Below are 27,704 nucleotides of genomic sequence, written 5' to 3' on the forward strand. Positions count from 1 at the left end.
GTTTGGGACTCTTGTAAGTATGTGAGGAGGGGCCTTTCAAATACGGAAGTATGGACTATGCTCCTCTGGTTAGACTCAGAGATCACATCGCATCATGTTTTGCAAGATTTTTTGAGGATGTCACCTGGAGGCAGGAAGGAGACCCCAGCGGCAGGGGGCGCTGACCCTTCCTCTCTCCGCAGGTGGCGCTGCCGCCGGATGGGAGTGCCCGGGCTCGCGCACCATGTCATCATGCGTCTCTAGCCAGCCCAGCAGCGACCGGGCCGCCCTCCAGGATGAGCTGGGGGGCGGGGGCAGCAGCGGCAGCGAAGGCCAGAAGTCCTGTGAGGCCCTGCAGGGCCTCTCGTCCCTGAGCATCCGCCTGGGCATGGAGTCCTTCATCGTGGTCACCGAGTGTGAGCCGGGCTGCGCGGTGGACCGCGGCCTGGCCCGGGACCGGCCCGTGGAGGCCGATGGCCGAGAGGTGCCCCTCGATGCCTCCGCCTCCGGGTCCCAGGCCCGGCCGCAGCTTTGCGGTCGCAAGCTGTCTCTGCAGGAGCGGTCCCAGCTGGACGCGAACGGACGCTGTGTCCACCCGGCCCTGCCCCACTCGCCCGTGGGCTCCCCGCAGTCGTCGCCGAGGCTGCCCCGGAGGCCCACGGTGGAGTCCCACCACGTCTCCATCACTGGCATGCAGGTGTGTGAGCCGGCCCGGCCGGCGGAGGACCTTTGTTAGGTGGGGCTCCCGCAGAGCGGTGATTTGGGAGGTGACCCCTGGGAGACCCTGGTGGGGGTGGGAAGTGAGAGCAGAAGAGAAGGGGGTCAGAAAGAGTGCATGATGGAGCTGGTTGTCACCATGAGCACCATGAGCAACTGGGGCTCCGTCTCTGGGGGACCCTTTTAGACAATGTAGAAAATTCTGTACCTTAGAATTTCTGCATCCCGCCTGAGGGCCAAGGGAGCTGGGCCTTTTATACCAGCTCTTGATGAGGGCGGCTGGGGGGCAGGTGAGCTGCTCTGAGAGTGGGCAGAGCAGCTCTGGGGCCACAGAGAGCCGCTAGGGGAGACGCAGGTGCTGTTGGTTGGGAGTTGTATTGGGGATGGGGGTCAGCGAGGGGCCTCATGGCCTAGCAGCAGGGCACCAGGCACTGCCCTCAGCATTGTGTGTGCATTGTTCATTTGATCCATATGGAAACTTCTGGGAGTTAGAACTCAGAGCCCCACTAGGGCTCGCCTGGCCTGAGAGATCTGCCCCTGCCCCCTTCTCCCACCCCATCTCCTGCCTTTCTGCTGCACTCACAGAACTCCATCCACACTGTCTTATATTCCTCAGGTATCCATGCTCATTCCCTCCATTAGGCCTTTACCCCAACTGTCTTCCCTGCTTGGAACCTCCCCGCTCTTCACAGGGCCATCTGCCGCTCACAGCCAAGTTTCAACTCACATGTCTCCTCCTCTGAAGGGCCTCTCTGACCACCCTCTGTAAGCAACCACAGGCTGCAGCCCCTCTTCCCTGTCGCCCTGTTGACCTAGCACTCATCACCATCTGATTGTGTTTCTGTTGACTTGTTTTTGGCCTATCTCCCCAGCTAGAGTGTAAGCTCAGGAGGATCAGTACTGTCCACCGTCATGTTCCCCAGCACCTAGCACAGTACCTGGCACATAGTAGGAGCACAAAAATATTTGTTGAGGGAATGATTGGATTTAATTGGGAGAAGTGTGGACATCGAGAATGGCTTTCTAAAGGGGCTGATATTAGACTGTATTTTGAGGGCAAGCTAGGACTTTCAAAATTGGAGAGGGGTGCACACAGAGAACTCCCCGCAGGGGGAATGCACAGCGTGAGCAGAGGCCCAGACGTAGAAGACAGGATGTGGGGGAAAGAGCAGTCAGGGGTTCAGCTAGCTGAAGAATGGGGCCCATGTGTGGAGTCCGTGGCAACAGGGCTGGAGGGAGAGTTTGGCTTTATTTCAGTTAGAATTGAGTCAGCTTTGAGAAACAGACACTTGCTCTCCTTCACCACAATAGTGGCTTTAACACAATAGGCCTCGTTTATCACGTAAACTAAATCTAGAGGAGTGGGGACCAGTGTGGTGATTCTGTTGTCCTGAAAACCTTACTGTTTCAAGATGGCTGCTGTGACTGGAGCCCTCCCAGCTCCGATCCAGGCAGGAAGAAGGAGCAGAGAAGAAGAGTAAAAGGCATTTGCCTCCTGAGTCTGTCCTCTTTCCTGGAAGCTCAGCCCAACAACTTCTGCCTACCTCCGACGGTCATGTGGCTGTCCCTAGCTGTAAGAAAGGCTGGAAAATGCAGTTTTTCAGCCTGGGCCATTGCCACCAAGCTATCCATTTATAAGGAAGACAGAGGAGACTGGTATTTGGTGGGCAACTAGGCGACTCCACCAAGGTCAGAAGAGTGGCGTCGGGACTTGACCTTGGAAGCATCAGGGGCTGATGTGATCAGAGTGTAATCTTGGAAGATGAATTCAGCAGTGTGTGGGGCTTGGATTAGGGGCCCGTGAGGCCCCTTCGGACAGCTCTGCAGGATCCCACTTCTGCTTGTCACATCCCTTCAGGACTCAGGGGAATGAAATCAACACTGGAAAGAAACAGTGCAACCAACTTAGTGAAGGGAGGGCTGGGTGAGCCATGGAGTGCTATCCAGCAGGTCCAGAGATGCGGGTCTGTGTGTACACACTGACCTGGAACTGTCTCCAGTGATGTTGTTGAGTGAGAGAAGAGGTTGAGAAGTGACTTAGTGTGACATCACTTTTGCCTCCCCAAAGCCCTATCCCAAAACAGTGCTCTGTATTTTCAACAGGTGCATGTATGCGTGCGTTTACATAGAAAAAGGTTTGGAAGTTTATACACCAAACTGATATCAAGGTTCGGGGAAAGGGTTAGAATTGGGGTGGGGAGGTTCAAGGGAAGTGTTGGGCTTATCTGCAACACTTGAAGTTTTTTTTTTCTATCATGTTTCTTTTCCCAGTTTTATTCTTTTTTCACTTAACATTTTCCCCCTAACTATATTGAGGTGCAATTGAAGTAAAACAAACCATATATATTTCGCATGTACAATATGATCAGTTTTGATACATGCATACATCTCTAAAACCATCACCCCAGTCAGGATCACAGATATTTCCAGCATACCTGAGAGCACATCCCTCCCCCCTTCTTCCCCATTCCCAGGTCAACACTGACCTGTTCTTTATCATTATAGATTATAGATTAGTTTGCAAGTTGAAGAATTTTCTGTAAGTGGAATTATTTAGTATGTACTCTTTTTTTTTTTTTTCTTTTTTGGCTTAGCTTCTTTGATGACATGACAATTTTGAGATTTGTCTGTGTTGCTGCATGCTTTCTCTTTATTGCTAACTAGCATTCCACGGTCTGCACTGGACCACTGTTTGTTTATCCAGTTACCTGTCACTGGACGTTTGGGTTGTTTGCGGCATTTGATGATTACCAATAAAACTGTTTCGAACATTTGTATACAAGTCTGTAGACACAAGTTTTCACATCTCTTGGATAAAGTTAGGAGCAGAATGGCTATGTTATAGAGGAGGTGTTTGTTAAGTAACTGCCCACGTACTTTCCAAAGAGGCTGCACCATTTTAACTTCCTACCAGCATTGTGTAAATGTTCTCCATGCCGTACATTCTGACAACACTTGGTATGGTCAGTCTTGAATTTTAGCCAGTCTAATGGGTATGATGTTAATTTCCCCAATGAATCATGATGTTTTTAGGCATCTTCTTTTTTTTGAGCCTCTTTTCATGTGCTTACAGATCATCTGTGTATATCTTCTTTGGAGAACTGTTCAAGTCTTTTGCCCATTTTTATTATTTTTTTAATTAAAATTTTTTTAATGTTTATTTTTGAGAGATAGATTGATAGAGAGAGAGAGAGCAAGCGCATGAGCAGGGGAGGGGCAGAGAGAGAGGGAGACGGAATCGGAAGCAGGCTCCAGGCTCCAAGCTTTTGGCACAGAGCCCGACATGGGGCTCGAACTCTTAAACTGCAGGATCTTGACCTGAGCTGAAGTCAGCCCCCCAACCTACTGAGTCATCCAGGCACCCCATGCCCATTTTAAATTTAGAGTGTTGTTATTAATGAGTTTTTTTTTACTTTTTGTACAAAAATAATCTTTGAGAAACCTTGTTAAGAAGCCATTCTCTGCTCCACAGTCACTCAGATTTTTTCCACTTGTGTTGCTTTGTTTTTATAGGACAACATGGTCCTTATATAAGATTTTTTGTTTAATTTTAAATCATTGTTTTAAGAACACCTCTGTAAAAATGGGTATTAAAAGAGTACATACTGTATGATCACGTTTTCTTAAATATATTTTTTAAACATTTATCCTTTTCTGAGACACCAAGAGAAACAGAGCTTGAATGAGGGAGGGGCAGAGAGAGAGGGAAACACAGAATCCAAAGCAGGCTCCAGGCTCTGAGTTGTCAGCACACGGGGCTCAAACTCACGGACCGTGAGATCACGACCTGAGCTGCAGTCCGACACTTAACCAACTGAGCCACCCAGGCGCCCCATATTTTTACAACGTACAAAATCTGTGCTGTTAAAGGTCAGGGTAGTGGTCACCCTGGAGAGGGGCCAGTGTCTGAGAGATGCTTCAAGGTCCTGGGAAGATTCTCTTTCTTGATTTGGGTCCTGGTTCATGGTTGTTTGTTTGGTGAAAAAAGTATCGAGCTGCAAACTTACAATTCATATTCTGTGTGTTTCTATTTAACTTTCCAGGATTGTGTACAACTGAATCAGTACACACTGAAGGATGAAATTGGAAAGGTAAGTATCCCAGGAGCCAGGCTGGTTTAATACATCTACCAAGGATGTCTCAGATAATGGTGGAGAGAACCCGCTGGAGCTGGGAGTGGGAAGGAGTCCTTGGAGGCAAAGTTGTGGGGGAGGGTTTTGTCATCAGTGGACCATCTGGTTTATTTTCTTTCTACATCATAATATTAATGTGTTTCTACAGAAGCCCAGACAGCCTTAAGGGAATTCCATATCACCAACATTAGTGTTGTTGTTTTTTTTCTCCCCAAGGTACTCTCATATCTATTTTTGCTTTTATTTCAGCCAATGGGCAGTATTATTGCAGGGGTCAAAAACTCAAACACCAGTAGAAAGCAAGTGAGCAATATAAATGACCAAAGCCTGGTAGGTGTGAGGTATTAGGGAGTGGAGAGGACTATGGCAAACTGTCAACATGTGGAAATGATTATGGGTCCATATGGCCAGATCTTCTGATTTTTTTCAAAAGAAGTTGAGAATTTAGATTTTTATACCTGATCTTTCTGGTTTTAAATGTTGGCAACTCAACCAAACTTTCTAAAAACTGCAGATTCAACGAAATATAATTGCATAGCAGATTTGGCACATCAGTTGCTGGTTTGCAGCCCCTGTATTAGGGTCCTCATTTTGCAGATAATAACTTCTGGATAGTATGTCATGGCCATCTCCCTTTATCTAGGGCTCCTATGGCGTGGTCAAGTTGGCCTACAATGAAAATGACAATACCTATTATGTAAGTATCCACATCCCCCACCCCATCCCTATCTGTGTCCAAAGCAAAACCCTCCTTTCCAGAACTTAGCTTCCTGAAAAATTTTCTTTGCTGTTGTCTGATTTTATCCTTAGGTCATTTCATTTTGTGCCTTAGGAAGGAAGTGATGTTCCCATTATACGGATGGAGAAATGGGGAGGCAAGTGATTGGCTCAGAAAGAAAATGGCTAAATTCAGCAAATGTCTCCTATCCTTACTCTGGGCTTCACAGCACCAAGAACCAGGTGGTAGTGAGGCAAATTGCCCTCATCTGCCTTTGGAAGTCAGTCCAATTTGGGTTCAAATTCTGGCTCTCCCATTTGCCAGCTTTGTGTTCTTGGCCAAGTGACAGCACACCTGAGCCTCAGTTTCCCCATGTGTAAAACAGCCAGCCCCTCTCCATCACTCCAGCTCGCTCATGTCTTGATTTAGTTGTAGTGAGACCCAAGGCTCGTGATCCCAGTCAGGAGAGTGGACCTGGAGCCTTGGAAGCGTTCTCAGGGCTGAGGGGACCCTGGCAGTTCAGCCTCCAGCCTCCAGCTGCTTGACTCACTCCGATGATGAGATGCTCACTACATTGTCTTGAGGTCCCCAGGGCGCCAAGAGCTTTGGCAGCCCTAGGAGTAGAAGGAACTCTCCCTCTCACTTCCTCTCCATTTTAACCGAGATATGGGGTCTTGTCTTCCACAGGCGATGAAGGTGCTGTCGAAAAAGACGCTGATCCGACAGGCAGGCTTTCCACGTGAGTTTGGTGGGCCAGGCCTTTGTTCGTAGGTGCAGGCTGGGGCAAGACAGAGAAAATCCTATTGAATTGTGTCCCCTACAGAGAGTGCCCAGGTAGATGCCCCACAGACTCCTGTCACTAGGGCATGGGGCAGGAAGGAACGGATTCACAGAAGGCTGAACAAGGGGGCTGGGTCTCCAGCCTCACTGACTTCCAGCAGCAGAGGAAACAGATGACAAGCAGGCTGCTTAAGGCCCCTGTTGGCATCAGCCACTCCATCCCTGCCAAGACCCCGCCCCTGCCTCCCCCCCCTCCCCCACTTGGGCTGCCCCATCTTCGGCTGTCATCTGCAGGGGAAAAGCTCTTTGCCCTGATCCTGTGTCTCCTCCAGGTCGTCCCCCGCCCCGAGGCACTCGGCCAGCCCCTGGAGGCTGCATCCAGCCTAGGGGCCCCATTGAACAGGTGTACCAGGAAATTGCCATCCTCAAGAAACTGGACCACCCCAATGTGGTGAAGCTGGTAGAGGTGAGCTGGGGGGCCAGGGAGGAGGGAGGCAGGAATGGTGATGGTCCAGACCCAGCTCTGTTATTACCCAAATGGCACACCAGTAGTTTCTAGGGAGAGCCACACCGCATTAAACAGCTTATTGCAAGGCTGAGTACTAGTTATTGCTCCAGGCTCCTTTACTGCTTTTTTTTCATATTATTCTCCCCCTTCCCTANAGGGCTGCTTTTGTGCTAAAATTTTATATATATATATATATATATATAAAATTTTAGCACAAAAGCAGCCCTATACATGTAAACAAATGGATGTGGCTGTGTTCCAATGAAACTTTATTTACAAAAACAGGCAGAGGGCCAGATTCAGCTTGCATGCTATATTTGCCATCTTCTGTTCTAGATCAGCCACTTCTCAGAATTTTTGGTCTTAGGATTCCTGTATGTTCTTCAAAATTATTGAAGACCCCAAAAAAGTTTTGCTTATGTGGGTTGTATTTATTATTATTTGTCACATTAGAATTTAAAACTGAGAAGTTTAAAAATTATTTATCAGTTCATTTAAAAACAATAATAACCCCATTATGTAACAATATATGCTTATGAAAAGTAACTATAGTTTCTGAAAATCTATAGTGAGAAGAGTCGCATAGTTCAACATTTTTGCAAATTTTTGTTGTTTCTGTGTGGCTTAACAGCGGATGGCTGGATTCTCATATCTGCTTCTGCATTCAGCCTGTTATGACCTCACATGTGATGTGCTTCCTGGTTTCTCTCCTAGGAGAGAATGAGAATGGAAAGAGCAAATGTTATCTTAGTTTTAGAGTGAAAATAGCTTTGACCTCATGAACTCCAGGAAAACATCTTGGGGATCCCTAGGAGTCCCCGAGACTCATTTGAAGCACCTCTGGTCTAGATGACAGGACTTATAAACAGCACGATAAAGTATGTAACTAGACACGTGTTTGCAGGGCATGCGGGAGCATGGAGTGCGAGCACCCAGCCAACCCAATGGCTGAGGAGGTCTTCTCAGGGAAAGGGATGTTTGAAATGGTCCCAGTAGTTCCCTGGATGGAGACATCAGGGAAGGGACGGCAAGAGGCATCACAGAGGAAGGAACAGCATGTGCAAAGGGCTGGTGGCCTCTGTTCAGGGGCACACCTCTGCCTTTGGTGGGTGTGAGGGTTAGTAGCTGTGCCTTGCCTGGGGCTTGTCAGGTGGGGAGCTATAGGTAGGCCAGGCCCTGGGTCTGGCTCCTCCCACAGGGTGGGGCTTAGGGCTCCAGGTTGGCTGCCCTGGGCTTCTGCCTAGGGTACATCTCTTTCTCAGGGCTCTTGTCCTGTGGGTGTTGGTTGGCTGGGGAAGGTGAGGATGATGTGGGGAGAGGTGGGACGATCAGTCCACCCAAGGGCCCACCTGTGTTTCTTCTCGAAGGAGAGAGATGGTGGCTGCAGCTCATCTCCACTTGTCACACTGTCTCATAGTGTCAATTTGCTGATGCTTGAGTCACCCATCTTAGAGGAACCCTCAAAACACCTGTTTAGTGAGTGGCTTTGGGTCCTGGCAGGACCTCCCTTCTCCCCACTGCCCTGTGGCATCTGACCTCTTCATCCAAGGCTGTTTGTCAGCCTGCCTGTTTGTCCATGCATCAGACACTTCCTGAGCACCTGCTCTGTGCCTTGTCCTGTACGGGGCACCACGGAGGCAAATTTGGTGGATACAGCCCTTTGCAGAGAGGGAGAAATATAGAAATCAGTGATGAGATGAAAGCAGGATGGCCGCGAGAGGACAGAGAGAACGTGCTGTGGCATTTCCAGGCAGGGAGACGTCCTTTGCTTGGGGGGCAGGAGGTCATGGGGGCGCTTCATGGAGGAGTCGGAAGAGCCCAGACAGGATTTGAATCTCCACCCTGTGGATCAGTCCATTTTCTCCTAGGAGACAGGTGGGATTCTTATGGAAGCGGAGACATTTTCTAGGGGAGAAATTAAAAACAATTTTTTTAAAAAGTAATTTACTACTCCCAATGTGGGGCTCAAACTCATGACCCCAAGATTAAGAGCTGCATGCTCTACCGACTGAGCCAGCCAGGCGCCCCCATTTCCCATGGGAGGACTTTTCCCTCTCCTTTTTGTAACCTCCTTTCTGGGTGTTTTGGACCCTTGAAGACTGGGCTAGAAGGTGTTTATTTTCCAGATGGCCTTTTGGATCACACACACTGGGTTTTTTCCTGTGCCCTTCGTCCTAACCAGGAAAGCCAGTGGAAAGCACAGCCCTCCTGTTGGCAAATGCAGTCATGTGGATGCTGCTTCCCCCCGCCTCATATCATTTCTCTCTCTTCCTCTCCCCTGCTCTGTGTTTCCGGCCTGTTCCGTGTGGCTGTGCCAATAGGTCCTGGATGACCCCAATGAGGACCATCTGTACATGGGTAAGAGAGCCCTTGCCTTCCTTGCTGCCCTTGCTCGGGCAGCTGCGTCTGCCAAAGCCCCGGGGTCCTCTGAGCAGCCCCTGCCCCTGGCATCTCCCACCAAGGACAGACAGCTTCCCTTTTCCCGCTGAGGCTGGGTCCCCCATTGAGCCACGTGGTGAGGCTGCCGCCTTGCTTTGAAGTAAGAGGTGGAAGGGAGTGTTTGCTGGGACTTTATTGGGAGGCCCTATTCATTCATTTGCAAATATTTATTGAGCACCTGCTAATGCCGGGCAGGTTTAAGGCTCTTAGGATGCATTGGTGAGTGAGAAAGGTGAGGCTTCTGCTCTTTAGAAGCTGCCATTTTAATTAGGGAAGACAGATTAGTCAACAACTGAATAAACCAGTTAACTTCAGATAGATCCTCTGAAGAAGGTTAAAGAGGAGGACATGAGAGAGGGACTGAGGGGCCACTTCACATACGAGGTGATGATTTGGTACCTGAATGTCAAAGACATGGTCCTGTTACATCTGGGGAAGAACATTACAGGCATAGGGAACAGCAAATGCAAAGTCTCTGAGGCTGGTGAGAGCTTAGTGTGATTGAGAAAAACGTGGTGGGACAGAGTAAACCAGGGAGAGGGGGTGGGGATGAGGGTGGAGAGCCTGAGAGGCCACAGTGGGGCATTTGGAGGCTTGGAGGGCACTACACAGAGAAATGGAAGGACTCAGGCATGTCCCCAGAGACTTGATTTTTAAAAACTGGTGAGGACATGGGGCAGCCCTGACTGTAGGTATTGATGAAGGAAGGAAGGGCAGGACCAATTCAAAACTGGACAGCAGACTGTTGGGCCCAGGAATGCATGATCAACAGGTCACGTGTCCTTGCAATGTAGGCATTCACTTGAGCCTGTGCATTTCAAGTGGGTACAGATGACAGCCGGGAGGGATGTCAAGGAGGCAAGGGGGTGGGCATGGCCGAGCCCAGCCCAGAATCCAGAAGTCTCCTGGATGAGCATTGGGGATGATCCTGGGATGATCTTTTGTTGCACAGAAGTGATGGACCATCTGGGGTCTGGTTTGAAAATAGAGCTCAGAGCTCAGTTTCTCCTCATGTAGTTGCTGTGGTTCAGTTCCAAGAGAATGTTGTAGCTGAGGACATTTTATTTTTCACTCCCCCTCTTCTCCCCCTTTCCAGGTTTTTGTTATGAAAAATGATAAGCCTATAGAAAAGCTGGGGGAAAAAAAAAAAACAGTACAGTGAATGCCCATATATCTTCCATCCAGATTCAGTAGTTAATAATTTTTTTGTTGTATTTGCTTTATCAGTCTAGCCACGCACCCATCTTTTTTTGTTTTTTCCTGAACTGTCGAAAAAATAAATTAGCAGACACCTTGGCACTCCAGCCCCTAAATACTTCAGTGTGCGTTTCACATAAGATCATTCTCCTATGTGGTCACAGTACCGTTATTAGATCTGAAAAACTTAACTTCAGTTCCCTAAGAGCATCTAGTGTGCAGTCCATGTTCAAATTTTAGAACTTTTAAAACCTTCCTTTGGAAACAACTTAGAAGCTACACAGCAAATAATATCAGATGTTAACTTTAAAAAATTATTTGAGAAATGTTACTGAACTGTGAGCAATACAGACTTGCAATATTTCTCAAAATGTGGTACCATCACTACTTTATTGTTTTTTTTGAAGTTTATTTACTTTGGAAGAGAGAGACAGAGAGAGAGAAAACGGGAGGAGCAGAGAGGGGGACAGTGGATCCTAAGTGGGCTTTGCACTGACAGCAGAGATCCCGATGCAGGACTTGAACCCACAAACCGTGAGATCATGTCCTGAGCTGAAGTTGCATGCTTAACTGACTGAGCCTCCCAGACGCCCTGCCATCAGCACATTAAATATATGAGATGATTTTAGGTGATACATGGATGGATGTTTAAAAAACCTTTTTAGATTTAATTTATCATTATGTAGGAAAAACTATAGTGGCACAATAACTCGGGATTTCATGGATGTCACTACCCAGGATAAGTCTCAAAATTTTAAAACTGAGTCATTTAAAGAAAGGTATGAAACAAATAATAGTTTATGTGGTAAACATATTAGGCAAATGAGTGAAGTTTGGGGAACTATAGCAGAAATCATAAAACGTAAAAGATAATTGTTGGCCCAGAATGGCATTCTCGGCACAGTTTGCTTCTTTGGGACTCCTGATGTGACTCCGCATGGCTTTTGCCTATTTCTGAGGAGTTTGGTTGTTAATGCAACAAACATAATTTGTCAGGGCCTGTTCTAGGTTTATTAGGAAACGAAAAAGAACACCCTGCCCTCAGGGCACTTCAGTGGCTCCAGCAGGGACATACAGACACCCTCAGTACCTAAATATTTTTTTTTTAATTTTTTTTTTAATTTATTATTTCTAGGAGAGAGAAAGAATGAGCAGGGGAGGGTCAGAGAGAGAGGGAGTCACAGACTGAAACAGGCTCCAGGCTCTGAGCTGGTAGTCAGCACAGAGCCCGACGTGGGGCTCGAACCCACGAACCGCAAGATCATGACCCAAGCAAAAGTCGGACGCTTAACCGACTAAGCCACCCAGGCGCCCCAGTACCTAAATATTTTGCTTAGCCTTCGAAGGTGATAATACCGTGGAAAAAAGCAAAGCCGAGCAGAGTCAGGAGAACTGGGAGTTCCAGTTTGGGGGACTGGGAAATAGGTGGCTCCTTGAGATGCTTCACCAACGTGACATTTGTGCAGGACAATGGGGACCAGATGGCAAAGGACATTCTGTACCATTGTAAGATTTTGCCTTTTGCTGTGAGCCAGAAGGGAGCTACTGGGGGGTTTTGAGCCAAATTGAATGAGTATAAAAAGAACCTGACCCAGGCTTGGAAGAGGAGTTTCCTAAGCCATTCGAACCAGGCAGCTTCATGGACAGAGTTTTTCTGGTTTTGAGGCAGCAGTGTAGACAGGAGCCAGCCTGACTTTGGGTATGTGATTCTAGTGAAAATCCTGACATGGTTAGTTTTTAGTTTCCAGGTACAGACATGTGTGTCGAGGACAGACAGGTAGCAGGTATGAGCAAGGGTCCCACAGCTGCAGGCCTGACCCCCCAAAAGTGTGGGCAGTATTTCTAGAGGCTAAAAACTCCCCAGCTGCAGAAGGGGGTTAAACTGTTAGTGACTAAAAATAGGCTTGTTTCAACAGGCTGGCTTCCTCCAGGCCACCTAAGTTATGGTGCTTGGGAGGAAGCATAGAAATTTGTGAAGCAGCTACATCTTCCATAATGAAGGTGGGATAGGCCAGAGCTGAGGGGACCGGAGCTCCTGTCCGTGGACACCTTACCTTCAGTGCCATTGCTTTTGCTTCTAACCACAGCCTGAAGCCACGGCAGATCTGCCCTAACTCAGGTTTGCCCAGTGCTGGTTGATGTACATGAAGACAGGAAAGGGCCCTAGGGAGTTAAGTTCCTTTTCTGGCCAGAACCTTTAAGCTTTTTTTATTTAATTTAATTTAATTAAATTAATTTATTTATTTTTATTAAAAACTTTTCTTAATGGTTACTTATTTTTGAGAACGAGAGAGAACACAAGCAGGGGAGGGGCAGAGAGAGAGGGAGACACAGAATCCCAGGCAGGCTCCAGGCTCTGAGCTGTCAGCACAGAGCCCAACACGGGGCTCAAACTCACAAACCACGAGATCATGACCTGAGCTGAAGTCGGACACTTTAACTGACTAAGCCACCCAGGTGCTCCATTTTTTTAATTTCTTTTTTTAAGTAGGTTCTACACCCAGCGTGGAACCCAACGTGGGGTTTGAACTTACAACCCCGAGATCAAGACCTGAGCTGAGATCAAGAGTCAGATGCTTAACCAACTGGGCCACCCAGGCACCCCTAAGCTTTATTTTTATCTGAGGAGCAGGCTCTTTTCCCTCAGCCACCTTAGCCCTTGGAGATCTTTGAAATAACCTTTTGGTTTCTTCTATAAGAAACTCCAGTGTGGGTAGATGATTTCAGAACGACAGCTCCAGAGTTGTTTTTCACTTGAGTTTGAAATTCACTGTGTGAATTTTTCACTTCTCAAAGGACAGCTTCATGGTCCCAGTTACATTTGTCGAAGCAGGACAAAATTAAAATAACTATGCAACATGACCCAGTGATTCTGCTCTTAGGTATATATACCCCAAAGAACTGAAAACAGATATCCACCCAAGTACTTGTACATGAATGTTATAGCAGCACTATTCACAATAGTCAAAATGTGGAAGCAACCCAAATGTTCATTCACTGATGACTAGATACACAAAATGTGGCATACCCAACAGTGGAATATTACTCAGCCATAAAAAGAAAGGAAGTACTGACACATGATACAATATGGATGAATATTAAGTGAAAAAGCCAGTCACAAAAGGTCACTTAGTGTATGATTCCATAGATATGATGTCCAGAAAAGGCAAATCCACAGAAATAGCAATCAGATTAGTGGTTGTTGGGGAGGGGGTTGGGTGGAGGGTTTCTTTTTGAGGGGGTGAACATTTTCTAGAACTAGGTAGAGGCAGTATTTGCACAACACCATAAACACTAAGTGCCACTGAATTGTAAACTTTAAAATAGTTAATTTTACGTTTTGGGAATTTCACCTCCATTTTTAAAAATGCAAAAAACAAGACAAAAATCCCCATCAACAACTTGTGCATTCCCTGAACACAGCTTAGCTCACACTTGGTGGTTTGGACAGGGATCCCACACACATAAAGGACTGGGAAGAAGCTGGCATAGTGGGAGGCATTTGCACATCGTGCGTGAATGGGAGCCAAGCAGGGCCCTGTTTAGGTGGAAGGAGATGGGTTGGCCTGTGAGGTGGTGAGGAAATCTCCACCCTCACCTCTCGCTCTAAGTCTTGTTTTGGATCAAGAGTCACGGGGATGAGTCTGAGGGTGCCAACCATGGGTGTTGAGGCGTTGGAAGAATCTACAAGCATTCTTGGTCTGCAGCCTGACACAGCCTGGTGGTGTGGAGGACGTGGGAGGGATTATTGAAACATGTTCTTGTTGTTTCTTGAGCCAAAACTTTCCTGGGGTTCTGAAGACCCCTAGGGCTACTTCTTTGTGTCTAAGTAAAGAGACGTTGGGTTGTGTCCCCTTAGACCTGTTCTTTGGCATAAGGTGGCTTGGGACCTGGGTGTGATTTAAGATGACCTAGTTTAGTATCACTTGTATCCCTGGAATCTCCAAGGTGTGAGTGGAGAGAAGAAAGGAGCCCATGGGCCATCCCCACCTGTGTCCCTTCTCCCTGCTTTGCTTTCCCCTGGCCGGGAAGTCCTTGGAAGTTTTGAGGATTAGAAGTACAGCCAGCCCTGGGTCCCAGGGACATCGGAAGCCCCTGACCCCTAGCCTCCTGAGCAGGACCTTGACCAGTTTGGGCTGAGTGGACTGTTCCTTTCTCCAGCCTCGGTATTCATTTCTGTGCTTCTTGGTGTTTTTATGGGCAGTTGGGAAGTCGAGGAGGAGGAGGAAGATGGATTTCCAATTTCCCAATGTAATAATTCACCCCCTTCTCTTCCCTACAGTGTTTGAACTGGTCAACCAAGGGTGAGTGTCCCCACTCCTGGTGGGTATGACGCCTAAAACTTCTCGAGCTGCAGCAGCTTCTTGAGTGAGGTGGCGCTTGGTTCTGCTGGTGAGAGAGGGTGAAGGCCAGTGTGTCTGGTTTGCTTTTCATGCATGTGTCGACCTTTCAGGCCTGTGATGGAAGTGCCCACCCTTAAACCACTCTCCGAGGACCAGGCCCGTTTCTACTTCCAGGACCTGATCAAAGGCATAGAGTACTGTAAGCGGGGGCCTGTGGGAGTATTCTCATCCAGGGGTGGGTAGCACCCCAGCTAGTGGATGGCAAATGGGAAAGTGGAATTTCCTTCCTGGAGTGCGAGCAGATGGGTGGGAAACAGAATTATCTGAGATGCAGTCTTGGACAGCTTCAGAAAGCCATACCCCTGATGAGCAGAAATCCTTCTTTCTGCCATAAAAATTAAGAGCAATTAGTGATAGTGGCCATTTTCCCTGGCACTTTCTGTGGGTGCCAGACTCCGTTAGGGCCTCTGTTCGCATTATCCCTTACTCCCAGCAATCCTGGGATGGAGATCTTGTTAACTTCCTAGAACCTAAGTTTTCTCATCTGTAAAGTGAGAATAAAGTATCTCTCACCAGGGTTGAAATCAGCCAGTACGTATTAGTAGTTCAGATTGGCAGGTGTCCTTTCTGCTTCTGGTTGTTAAACATTTTGTCCTTGAACCTGGCCTATCACATAGGATTGTCATGAGATTTAAGTGGGGTAAATGAGAAGCACTTAATACAGGGCTAGGCCCCAGACTGGGCACTCAACAAATGGAGTTGCTGGCCCTATTACTGATATCATCATCATTGTCACTACTACCACCAGAGAAATGCAGATGGGTCTTCCAGATCGAAGATTGTTCTCTCCCATGGGGTCGTTATCCAGGCAGGAACAAGTTAAGTAAGTCCCTGATCCTACTTTGTGGTCCACACTTCCACTGGATCTGTTCCAGTCATTGTTGGTGTGGTGAAAGTAAAAATATGTTTGACTGTCACAAGTCTTGAGACTTCTAGCTGGAAGCTAGCCAGACTTAGCAAAAACTCTCCATGCACCGTCGTCACCCATAACTTAGACTAGCAGGCAGTTACTAATTATTATTGGCAGTCAGTGTTTCACTACTTATTTCTGAAGACAGGAGGATTTCCTTAAGGACACTCTTTTCTTCCTTTTAAAGCCGTGGGTATCCAGCAGATTTGGAAGGGGAAGGCTGGGAACGGCCTGGGGCTGCGAGAGAGCAGAGGGGTCCATGTCTGTGTTTCTGGGTTCTGTGGGCCACGTACAGCTCCTCACATGGTGCTCCTGCCTCCTCTCCCCTCTGGCATCCACCCGATCCCCAGTACACTACCAGAAGATCATCCACCGGGACATCAAGCCTTCCAACCTGCTGGTGGGAGAAGATGGCCACATTAAGATTGCCGACTTTGGCGTGAGCAACGAGTTCAAGGGCAGTGACGCGCTCCTCTCTAACACTGTGGGGACCCCCGCCTTCATGGCACCTGAGTCGCTCTCAGAGACCCGGAAGATCTTCTCTGGGAAGGTAGGTGTGGACCTGCCTAATAGGCTGCATTCTGTCATTTAAATGGCAAAAATCCAACTCACACTGGCTTAAACTGAATCAATTGGATCATGTAGTTGAAGAGTGGCTTCCGGCTTGGCTAGATACAGGGATTCAGTCAGGAATCCATCTCTCCCGCTCTCAGCTATTTTCTTTTTCTTTTTTNATTTTCTTGAACTGATTTCCTGCCCAGGTGGGTGGGTCACCTGTAGCTCCAGGCTACTTTTCTATCCCTTTACCAACCTCAGAAGAAAAAGCATTCTTCTTTGGGAAGAGCCCTAGCAAAAATCTTAGGGTTGGCTCTGATTGGCTCATCCTGGGTCATGTACCCATCTTTGAACCAATCACTGTGGCCGGGAGAAGTGGTGTTCTTATTGGCCAGGCCTGGGTCCTGTGCCTATCCTTAAGCCAGTCACTATGGCTGGGGAAAATGAGGCTCTTANTTAAATGTTTTATTTATTTCTGAGAGAGAGACAGCGTGAGCAGGGGAGGGTCAGAGAGAGAGGGAGATACAGACTCTGAAACAGGCTCCAGGCTCTGAGCTGGCAGTCAATACAGAGCCCGACGCGGGACTCGAACCCACGAACCGCGAGATCATGACCCAAGCGAAAGTCGGACGCTTAACCGACTAAGCCACCCAGGCGCCCCAAAAGAAGCTTTGATTCTTGGTGGGGCAGAAGCATTAGATAGCCCTCACTGCCCCTTGTTCCCTTACATGAAGCTTTCTTTTTCTTATAGGCTTTGGATGTCTGGGCCATGGGTGTGACGCTGTACTGCTTTGTGTTTGGCCAGGTAACGGGGTGGGGTGTCCTATGTCCTGAGTGTTGCTGGGCGGCCCCCTGGTTAATAGTTACCCTTGCAGGGAGACTGCTTATTCTTTAAGTGATATCATTTCTTTTCCACGGTTAGACCTGAATATGGTAAGGATGGCTTTCCAAATGTACATGCCTGTATATGATAGGCATATCTATGAAAAAATGATCTGTTAAAACAGAGGGAATGGCTGAGGCTTCAGAGGTGGTAAATAGTTGATGAAGTTAAGGCAAGAACTGCAAATGTGCTGCCTCTCTCCCCCCTCCTAAACCAGAGACACACTGTTCCACCCTCGTTCTTCCGAGCCGAGTACTGCTCTGATGTGCTTCTCAGCAGAGTGTTCCCAGAAGCTGTTGTTTGGATGGATAGATTTGGAATGGAAGTCAAAATCCATTTGGCATTATTGATTTAGGGAATGCTGTCTTGTTTCTTTGTTGTTGTTTTATACCATTGATATTTAGGAATTTCAGTTTTTAACTCTGAAGTTCAGATTAATTATGTGAGCAATCAAAGCATGGACTTTTCCTGTCCACAAACTTGTGCTTTAATTGAGGAAAGCTTCAGAGACCGGCCTCCTGGTTTATAATGTCCTCCCCACCAATGTTTGATCAGAAAATTTTCAATCATATAGCAAAGTTGAAATAACTGTGAGGTAAACACCCACACAGCCACACCTGCGTGCTACCATAAACAGTTCACCCTGCTTGCTTTATCACATGTCTGTCCATCTTCAACCTGTCTTATTTATTTATTTTTTTACACATTCCAGAGTAAGATCTTACTAAGATCTCTACACTTCCTCCAGATGCTTCAGAATGCAGTCATTAGCCAGAGCTCACAATTTTTTTGTGGTTCTTTTTTTTCCCCTTTTGGAGTAGAATGAACATATAATGAAATGCACAGATCTTAAGTGGTTAATGATGAATTCTGTGATACCCCCTGTGCATTCCAAACTCTGATCTCAAAGTAACTGCTCTTCGTGAAATAGTTCCTTGGACAGGAGTGGACCAGGTTCCATTCTGTGACCTTTTCCAGCCTTCTGAGCACCCCACATGAAGGCTGCTTTTTCCAGCACGATACCTGAGCTCCTCCTGGGTCAGGTCCTCCACTGAGTGAGAGCATTGATTGTCACTTGTGAGGTGGTTTGTGAACGGGCTTCAGAGCCAGCCCAGTCTAGACTAAGTCCTAGCTTTGCAGCGCTTAGGACATGTCACCTCTGTGAGCTTCTGTTCTTCTCTTCTGTAAAATGAGAAGAATATTTATTGTTTCTTAAGGCTCTGAGAGGATCACCAGAAATAATTCAAGCATTCATTAACTCAACAGGTATTTATCAAAACCCTGCTTTGCACCAGGGATATTCCTGGACACTGGAGAATAAGCAGGAAGCAAGACAGATGAAAACCCCTGCCCTCGTGGAGCTGATGTTCCCAGTGCAAGAATTAAACAATAAACAAATACAAATGTATTATCATGTCAGGCATAGGTGCTCTGATGAGAAATCCCATGGCATTGAGGGGGGATAGTCTGCTCTAGAGAGGGGCTCAGGAAGGTCTCCCTGAGAAGCTGAGCTTTGATCAAACACCTGAATGATGGGAGAAAACAAGCCATGTAGATGTTGATGGGAAGAACATTCCAAGCAGAGTAACAGGGAATGAACTATTGGTTCTGAGGAATCTCCGTACAGGGACATGACTCAGGTTAAGCCCGCACAAATCACTGCTGTTGCTGCTCCATCTTATGTATTGTTCTTAGTATTATTATTGTTTCCCTGGCAGGTGGGTGGAGAGGAGTATTTGCTTCTGTATGAGTAGGTAAAGTAAAGCACAGCTACAGAGGAAAGTCACAGTGTGATTGGGAAGGGCTCTGGCCCTCTGGAAGGGCATTCCTGGTTCTTCTAGAACTTGGGGGCATGGGAAGTGCTTCCCCAAAAGACTGGGCTACTGTAGGGGCATTTATTTCTCTACTGTAACCCATGTGAAGTGATGCCAGCACAGGGCAACCCTTGTAGGACAGATGTGCCAGCCAGTGATGACTACTCTGTCCCTGACCTCTCTTTGTAGTGCCCGTTCATGGACGAGCGGATTATGTGTTTACACAGTAAAATCAAGAGTCAGGCCCTGGAATTTCCAGATCAGTGAGTATTGCCTGTCTGTCCCAAGTCCCCTTCCTCACCAAGTCCTTGGTGGTCCTGTGTATGTTTCCCACCCTTGATGTGTCTTCCACCCCCAGGCCTGACATAGCTGAGGACTTGAAGGACCTGATAACCCGCATGTTGGACAAGAACCCAGAATCAAGGATTGTGGTGCCGGAAATCAAGGTACCTGGGGCCACTGCTGTGCTGTGGGATGTCCACCAGGGGTCTGGCCTATGTCCTCTGCTTGGAATTGTTTGGCTCAACCCTGCCGTGGCCGGGCCCCACGCCCCTCCATCCACAGTGCTGTACCCTCCTTGGCACCGCTGCCCTCCTATGCCCTCGGTGTCTGGGCTGCTAGGTGCTGGTGGTAGTGGGGAGTGGGGAGGAGGGCTTGGACTCACGTTCACTGTGATTGTGGAATTGGGGTCTGCTGCCAGTGGGCAGCCAGTGTTCACTCCGATTGGCTTGGGCTGATGGCATCCACCCTCGCTGGGCCCGACCAGACTGGGACTTGTGTGCTCCACACCCCGGCTGCCGAAGTCCTGGGCCCTTTCTTTGACCCTGTCCATCCCTTTGAGGAATCTCAGTGAGGGTGGGAGGAAATTAGTGAGCAATCTGACACCACCTCCAGGACCTGCTGAATTCCACCCTTTTGCAGAAAGCACTGTTAGGAGAGACCCCTGTGCACCCCCTACACCCTGGCTAATGCCACATGCACACATCTGACTCTTTAAGAAATCTAGAGGTTTTCTTCAGGAACTCCTAGGCATCTAGCTAGCTAGGGTTTGAGGAGAGGGAGGCCAGATGGTTACAGATAAGGTCTTGGACCCCAGGGTTCGGTAGTGCAATGGGAAAGACCCCCTGCCTGGGTCTTCTCCTGACCATGTCCTTCTGAGTGGCCTCACTCTGCCTCCCCAAGCCTGTCTTTCCCCTTCTGTGAAATGGGGAGGATCTGCCTGCTCTGAACAGAGCCTTCTGGGCAGCAGGGAGAGTTGCTGAGGGGTGATGGGTGCTCCTTGGGCACCATGCAAGGCAGATGCCAAATCTGGTCACTTCCGCTGAGACCTGGGCCAGCTGGAGAATGTGGTCTGGCTCACATCCCGGCCTGGTGGCTCCTTCCCATTCTGTCTCTGTGTCTTTTCCACATTTCCTCACATCTCACTCACCCCCCACCCTCTGCCTGGCTCTCTTGCATGCCTGACCTCAGGCCACCACCTCTGCCCTCCCGCACTCCCTCTGTGGCTCCGCTCACTGGCAGGGCCTTGGTTTTGCTCTCCGGCCTCTGGGAGCCGGCCGCCTGCCCCTCACCCCTCCTGTCATTCGTTGAAGCTGCACCCCTGGGTCACGAGGCACGGGGCGGAGCCGTTGCCATCGGAGGACGAGAACTGCACGCTGGTCGAGGTGACCGAAGAGGAGGTCGAGAATTCGGTCAAACACATTCCCAGCCTGGCGACCGTGGTAAGGCGGGACGAACCACTGACCCAGCACAGGGACAGCCTGAGGCGGGCCGGCAAGGACGGGCCGGGACACAGGCGGGCATCTCAGGAGCAGATATGGGGCCTGCGAGTCCGGGGATGGCCGGGTCTGTCCCTCACCCACAGCCACCAGCCTCCTGGCCGTGGTCACACACACATCAGGCCAGGAGGCTCTTGCATCTTGTAGCTTTAGTTCTGTCTCCCGACAGGTCCTGTGTTACCGTGCAGAGGGGTTCTCCTCTCCACAGGTCCTCCTGCTCCTTCCCGCTCCCGCTTTCAGAGCATGTCAGGTGGAGCAGGAGGAGGCCCAGCGCAGGTGCCAGGGTTGGGAGTTAGAGCTGAGGTCTCCTGAGGTGGGATTCCCATCTGGCCGGCTCTTCAGGCTGCAGAGTGGACGGCTTAGCTCATCTCACATCTGCTGCTTGGGCAGCTACCAGGGCGAGGGGCAGGGGCTTCCTACTCACATGCTCAGGAGCTACTGGGCCCCTATTATGGCCTTATTACATTTGGGTCCTGTCCCAGGAAAAACGAGCCAGAATGTGGAGTCCTCAGGTTTAACCTCAGAGACTCTGGGAATTGCCCACTTGCCAATCTCTTGCCCAGGGGGGCGTCTGGCTCCAGGAGGGAGACCGGGATCCTCAAGGGCCTTGGGTCGGGGTGCAGTCCCAGGGGCAGAATCCACCCCAGTATGGCCACCTTGAAAAGCCCTGGGGTGTGTCTGGCCAACGCCGGCCCCAGCAGGCAGGCAGGGCCCTGGGATCGGGGTGGGGCCTGCTGAGACTTTCTACGAAGACACAGTGTCTGGCCTCAAGTAACTGCCCCTGTAGGAGCCCAAAGGCTGGCTCCTTCTCTCCCAGCTTTGCACTTCTCCCTCCTGCTTCCCCCCACACTCTCTCTCTCCTTCTTCCAAAACCTGAGCCACTGGGGTGGGGCATCCATTCACATCTTCCTCCTCCCGGACTGGGGGCCTCTGCATGATCTTCACTGTTGAAACTCACCCACACTCACTCTTTCTCATCCACCCATGTCCTGTGCCCACAGAGGGGGAGGCAGCTGGCGTCGGATCCAGGTGCCCACCACGGGTTATTTCTGTTCTAGGCTCGAGATGTTCTTGGGAGAAAGTGTCTGACCCTAGGGGTCTGGGAGCAGGGGTTACAGTGATGAGTAGAGCCAACATGGTGCATCTGCCGTCCTGGAGAGGCAGATGCTGGGCAAACAGCCAGCATATAAGTGTATACTGGCACAGGCGGACTACAAGGTGTACCTGTAAGGGAGCATGTTTAGGCCTAAGAGGGGGATGTGGCCAGTGTGACGGGTTGGAAAAGGCCTCCTGGAAGGAGCAGGTGTGCACTGAGAAGATGGCAGAGTGTTAACTGGGCCAAGGAGGTTTTGGGCCAAGGGTGTTCCTGGCAGATACGGTGATCCTCTGGTGGGAGGAAACTAGGCCCGCAAGAAGCTTTAGAAAGCCAGGGCCACTGAAGCAGGGCAAGGAAGGTGGGGGGACAGTGACATGAGTCTGAGCAGGCGGTGCGGCCAGCCCACGCAAGACCTGAAGCCACGGCCAAGATTTAAATCTTAGTCCCACGGGGTGTGGGGAGCATCTGCAGGATTTGAGTCAGAGGAGTAGGACTATCTGAGTTGGCCTCGGAAAGATCCCACTTGGAAAATGGACTGTAGGCGCCAGGGAGGGAGTGGGGGCCACTGTGGCTCTCCGAGGGCGGGGCTGGTGTGGGGAGGTCCAGGTCCCCTCCTGGCACCCGGTGTGTTCCAGACACAGGGTTACAGAGATGAACAGAGCACAGCACTGCCCCGCATGGGGTTTCTGGCCTCGTAAGAAAGATGAGTGGACACACTCGCCCTCTGTGCCTGTCACGTGACAGGCCAGTGCGCAGAAGCCAGAGCGGAAGCCCCGCAGAGGAGGAGCCCCTTCTGCTGGGTCCTGAGGGCTGGGCAGGTTGGCTGCTCTGACAAGGCCACAGGGAGGGGCGGGCTGTGTGGTCTTGCCAGGGGACCAACCCTGCAGAGGCACTGAAGGAAGGGGCTGGTATGTTCCAGCAGCCACAGAACACAGCCCCAAGGGAGGGACCGCGAGCGTCTTGCCGTGGGGCACGGCCTTCATTTTCTAAGTCATGTTTTCCTTTTCTTTTTTAACAGTATAGAATTCACGTAACATAAAATTAGCCATTTTAAAGTGAACAGTAAAGTAGCATTTATTACACTTACAGTCTTGGGCACTACCTCTGTGGTTCTGAAATATTTTCATTCCCCCCACCAAAGAACCGGTTAACAGTCACGCTGTTCTCCCCCTCCTCCGGGCCCCTGGTGACCCTCAGTTGGTTTTTTGTCTCTCTGGATATGCCTTCCGTGAGCATTTCATATCAGTGGAATCTCACAGGATGTGGTCTTCCGTGTCTGGCTTCTTTCTCTCAGCATCGTGTTTTTGAGGTCCATGCGGCTTGTACACGCCATTCTTTCCCAAGGCTGACGAATATGCCGTAGTATGGATAGGCCACATTTTGTTTATCCATTTTTCAGTTGCTGGGTGTTTCCACCTCTTGGTAAATCAGTGTTTTTTTGTTTTTTGTTTTTTTTTAATAGATTTCTTCTTAGCACATACACAAAAACAGTACAGCACATAAAATAGCGTGAAGAGAAACCACGTTCTGCTTGAGGGGGTGGGGTTTAGAGCCTTTCAGGGGGCTGAAGTCTTTTCCTCGAAAATTCCTTCACAGGACCCAGCAGCCAAAAGCATCACCAAAAGTGACTAATTTGCTCCCTTGCTCCAGAAACTTCCTTGGCTCTCTGGCCAGCAACAGTATAAGTTCCAAAGTTGCATGGGTGAAAGATTTTAAGTCAGGGAGTGAGGGAATCTGATCTGGGTTTTGGAAAGGATGGGACAGATCAGTAGGGGTGAAGTGGAAGACTGGGAGGCAGAGGAGGGGAGCTGAGCCACGGCCACGGGATGTGACGAGGGACGGTACCTTTTCCCAAGGGTTTCTCTTCTCAGGCAGGTGTTTGCCAACCAGGCAGGGGACCCAGTCTGTGTTAGAGTGGGCAAGGGTGCACTCAAGCAAATTCCCACTGCTGCCAGTGAACAAGCCTGCCCTCAGCGCCTCTCAGACACGGATGGACCTTTGGTACCACTCAGCTCCGTCGCCCTCACACCACACCATCTGGTGCCCTGGGTTGCTTCCTCAGCAACTTAGACCTAGTCAGGTGTTTCCCATCCTCCACTAAAAGGCAGCGCCCTGAGAAACCGATATTCTTGTGTGATGCCAGTGGGAACGTACGATGGTGTGACCATCGTAGAAACCAGCCTGGCAATTCCTCAGAATGCAAACTTGGTCATAACATGATCCAAGAATTCCACTCCTGCTTCTGTACCCAAGAGAAATGAAAGCATTTTGTGTGGAAAATGTGTTCACACACAAAAACATGTGGTCAGATGTTCATAGCAGCATTATTCACGATAGCCAAAAGGTGGAAACAGCCCACAAGGCCACAAAGAATGTTCTTTGGCAGTGACAAGGGATGAAGCACTGGTACAAGCCACAACGGGGTGAACCTTGAAAGCATGATGCGCAGTGTGGTAAGCCAGACGCACTGTGTGGTTGCATTTGTATGAGATGTCCAGAACAGACCAGTCCACAGAGACAGAACTCAGATCCGTGGTTGCTAGCGCCTGGGGGAGGGGAAATGAGGTGTGGGTTCTGGTTTTGAGGGGTGAAAGAGATGTTCTGAAGTTAGTGGTGATGTGAATATACTAGAAACCATTGAACTGTAATTTTTGTTAATGTTTATTTATCTTAGAGAGAGAGACAGTGCGAGCAGGGGAGAGGCAGAGAGCAAGGGAGACAATCCTAAGCAGGCCAAGGCTCTGAGCTGTCATCACAGAGCCTTATGTGGGCCTCAAACTCACGAACTGTGAGATTATGACCTGAGCCGATATTGGACGCTTAACCGACTGAGCCACCCAGGCGCCCCAACTTTATTATTTTTTTAATGTTTATTTATTTATTTTAGAGAGAGAATACAAGTGAGGGAGGGGCAGAGAGAGGGAGACACAGAATCTGAAGCAGGCTTAAGGCTCTAAGCCATCAGCTCAGAGCCGAAAGTGGGACTCGAACCCATGAACCTTGAGATCATGACCTGAACCTAAGTCGGAGACTTAACCACCTGAGCCTCCCAGGCGCCCCTTGAACTGTACACTTTAAAATGGTGAATTTCCTACGGTGTGAATTATATTTCAATTAAAATAAAAGTGCAGCCCCTGTTAATTTGACCTGGAAAACAATAGTTGGGTTTCTTGTCAGGGTGGTCATAGACAGCTTTCACTGAAAATAAAGGCCCAGATTGGAAGACGAGACAGGTTGATGGGCCAGGAGGGCACGTGCAGCAGTGGCTCAGGTGAGACAAATGGTGGCAGATGCAGGGACACCGGGAGGAGGAGGGACAGTGCAGGCCAGCTCCTCTGGAGCACAGGGTCTCCCTGGGGCTCAGGTAGACCAAGACGAGATTAAGACAGGAGAATATCACACCAAGGAGTTCGGACCTTATTGACAGCCAGGGAGCCATGAATGGTTTTGGGTGAGGACTAGTCAGATTTGGTGACGGCTTTGGCTTTTGTGTCCTGGGTGGGAGGGATGCCGCCCAGGGTGTTTCAAAGGCCAGCCACCAGCCACAGCCCTGGGAGCTGCTGGGCGCTGGGAGAGAAAGAAGAGGGGGATAGCGCTTGTGGGGTGGCACAAGGGAGGATGTTGCCTGGAGTGTCTCCCAGGTGGCCCAGCTTCCTCTTCTCTCCTTCAGATCCTGGTGAAGACCATGATACGGAAACGCTCCTTTGGGAACCCATTTGAGGGCAGCCGGCGGGAGGAGCGCTCATTGTCAGCGCCTGGAAACCTGCTCGTGTGAGTATCCACCTGCCTCCCTGTGGGGTGGGGGGGCTGGAGGGCAGCGCTGCCCGGCCTCCTCTGCCTGGGCCCATCCCTGGAGCTGCTCAGACCAGACCTTCCAGGCACACTGGGGAAGCCAGAGAAGCTGCTGGGTTTGGATTTGCCCCACCCCAGGCTCGGCCCACCTCCTCTTGCTGGTTGCTCACCCACACTGGAGTTTTACCTTTCTCAGGGAGACTTGCTGTTTAACTGGGGGACCTCTCGACAATCAGAAAGCATTTTTGTGGCCCAGAAGCATGTGTGCTTGATGGTGGGATTATCAGCCATGTGGTGGATGAGCAAGGGCTGTCTCTCATGTGACCCTGTGGGTCACAGCAGAGATGCCCTGCTCAATATCCCCCCGGCAGCAACTCTGTGAAGCTGGTGCTTGCGGTCTGAGAGTCTCTGGGGTGGGGGACAGGCATCTCCTAGATCCCATGTCCCTTCTCACTTCCCTTTTCCCTCCCCTCTGGCCATTCCAGCAAAAAACCATCCAGGGAGTGTGAGCCCCTGTCCGAGCCCAAGGTAATGCCTGCCTGCCTGTGCTGTAGCCTCTGCCGGAGCCTGGGGGCGGGGGCAGCTGCAGAGCACGGGGCACCCTCACCCAGGCGGAGGCTCCTTCCAGCTTGGGCTGCTGTGCCCAGGCTCACCTTGTGCCTTGGGACCTAGGGTCAAAACAGGGGTCATCCAGGGGCTTGGACCCGATGGCGGGTCGTGCATGTGGGCTGGGCTGCGGGTGCATGGCGTCCACCCGGAATGCCTGTGAATTCACCCAGGTCTCATGACCCAGTCTGGTACCCACATATGCTCAGTGCACGTCAACGGCATTGAAGCTGTGTCGCAGGGTCCCGTGGCTGCCCCTGCTCTGGGTCCATGTGGTCAGAGCATAGGTCAGGCATGCTGTGCTCTGGGGCTCTCCAGCATCTCCCCTTTATTCTCTGATGGCTTAGGACCTAGGAAATAATCCCTCTTCCAGCCTGCCGCAAATCAGTGTGAGAGTCCTCTGTCCCCTGGGTGGATCCGAACCTTGTCCCTTTGGCCATCTGTCTTCTAAACACATGGCCTTGTCAGCATTACCCCACCTCCCAGGGCAGAGGGAGAATGAGAATTTTTGTTCCTGTGAGCTGAGTTGCTACACACTCAGCAGCCCTGCTGCCTCTTATCCTGCTAGTTAGTGCCTGTGGCAGATAGAAATTCCAGTGTTCTTTCCCTTGAGCTCTACTCACTAGCTCCTCCTCCACTGGGAGCTCCAGGCAATAACTGGAAAGCCATTTCTGTGTTTTAAGAGCAGCTTTATAGAGGCATAATTCACATAGTACACATTTCACCCATTTAGAGTGTATGATTCAGTAGTTTTTAATATATTCACAGGGTTGTACAACCAACACTACAATCAATTTGAGAGCATTTTCATGAGCCCCGGAAGAAACACTGCACCCTTAGCTATCACCATCAGCTCTCCATTCCCAGCCAACGCTAAATACTCTCGTTTTTATGGAGTTGCCTATTCTAGACATTTCACATCAATGGAATCGTACAATATGTGACCTTTTGTGTCTGGCTTCTCTCACTCAGCATCATTTTTCAAGGTTCAGCAGGTGTCAGTACTTCATTCCATTTTATGGTCAAATACTATTCCATTGTATGCACAGACCGCATTTTATTCATCCATTCATTAGGTGGTGGACATTGTTTCCATGTTGGCTCTCAGAGTAAATCCTGCTATAACCATTCACATCCAAGCAGCAGCTGTTTGTGTTTGACTTGGGAGATGGAATGACTGGCCACCCGTGTCACAGGAGTCAAGGGCTTATATAGGCCTGTAGCAGACTGTTTATGGTCAGGGGAGGTGGCACTTAGCAGTCAGCTGGTTGTTGGCAGCCTGAGACTGCCTCCTCCCTGCCAGCTTGGTCCCCAGTTCTCTGCTGCCAGATGACAGGGCAGACCTGCCTACTCTTTGAGCTTCCCGGGGTGACAGAGAATGGAAGACTACTGGGCG

At 49.7% G+C, this 27,704-nt stretch overlaps 1 protein-coding gene across 4 annotated transcripts in view; it reads left to right on the forward strand.

The window, feature by feature from the left end:
• Nucleotides 1-27,704, forward strand: part of CAMKK2 (calcium/calmodulin dependent protein kinase kinase 2) — a 46,547-nt gene that overhangs the window by 14,281 nt on the left and 4,562 nt on the right. Inside the window, exons 2-16 of one of the 4 annotated variants that reach the window (XM_077748004.1) lie at nucleotides 183-676; nucleotides 4,740-4,787; nucleotides 5,473-5,526; nucleotides 6,235-6,286; nucleotides 6,660-6,793; nucleotides 9,157-9,193; nucleotides 14,754-14,775; nucleotides 14,925-15,013; nucleotides 16,135-16,334; nucleotides 17,091-17,144; nucleotides 19,226-19,299; nucleotides 19,395-19,482; nucleotides 20,629-20,757; nucleotides 25,581-25,681; nucleotides 26,188-26,230. In XM_077748004.1, the coding sequence (XP_077604130.1) occupies nucleotides 224-676; nucleotides 4,740-4,787; nucleotides 5,473-5,526; nucleotides 6,235-6,286; nucleotides 6,660-6,793; nucleotides 9,157-9,193; nucleotides 14,754-14,775; nucleotides 14,925-15,013; nucleotides 16,135-16,334; nucleotides 17,091-17,144; nucleotides 19,226-19,299; nucleotides 19,395-19,482; nucleotides 20,629-20,757; nucleotides 25,581-25,681; nucleotides 26,188-26,230 (1,578 nt within the window). In that variant the 5' untranslated portion in view covers nucleotides 183-223. The remainder of the gene's footprint in view (nucleotides 1-182; nucleotides 677-4,739; nucleotides 4,788-5,472; nucleotides 5,527-6,234; nucleotides 6,287-6,659; nucleotides 6,794-9,156; nucleotides 9,194-14,753; nucleotides 14,776-14,924; nucleotides 15,014-16,134; nucleotides 16,335-17,090; nucleotides 17,145-19,225; nucleotides 19,300-19,394; nucleotides 19,483-20,628; nucleotides 20,758-25,580; nucleotides 25,682-26,187; nucleotides 26,231-27,704) is intronic. The other 3 variants (XM_077748005.1, XM_077748006.1, XM_077748007.1) reach the window with 3 other exon arrangements.

This window comes from Crocuta crocuta, unplaced genomic scaffold (assembly GCF_008692635.1).
Source record: "Crocuta crocuta isolate KB4526 unplaced genomic scaffold, BGI_CrCroc_1.0 scaffold29, whole genome shotgun sequence".
Taxonomy (NCBI): Eukaryota; Metazoa; Chordata; class Mammalia; order Carnivora; family Hyaenidae; genus Crocuta; species Crocuta crocuta.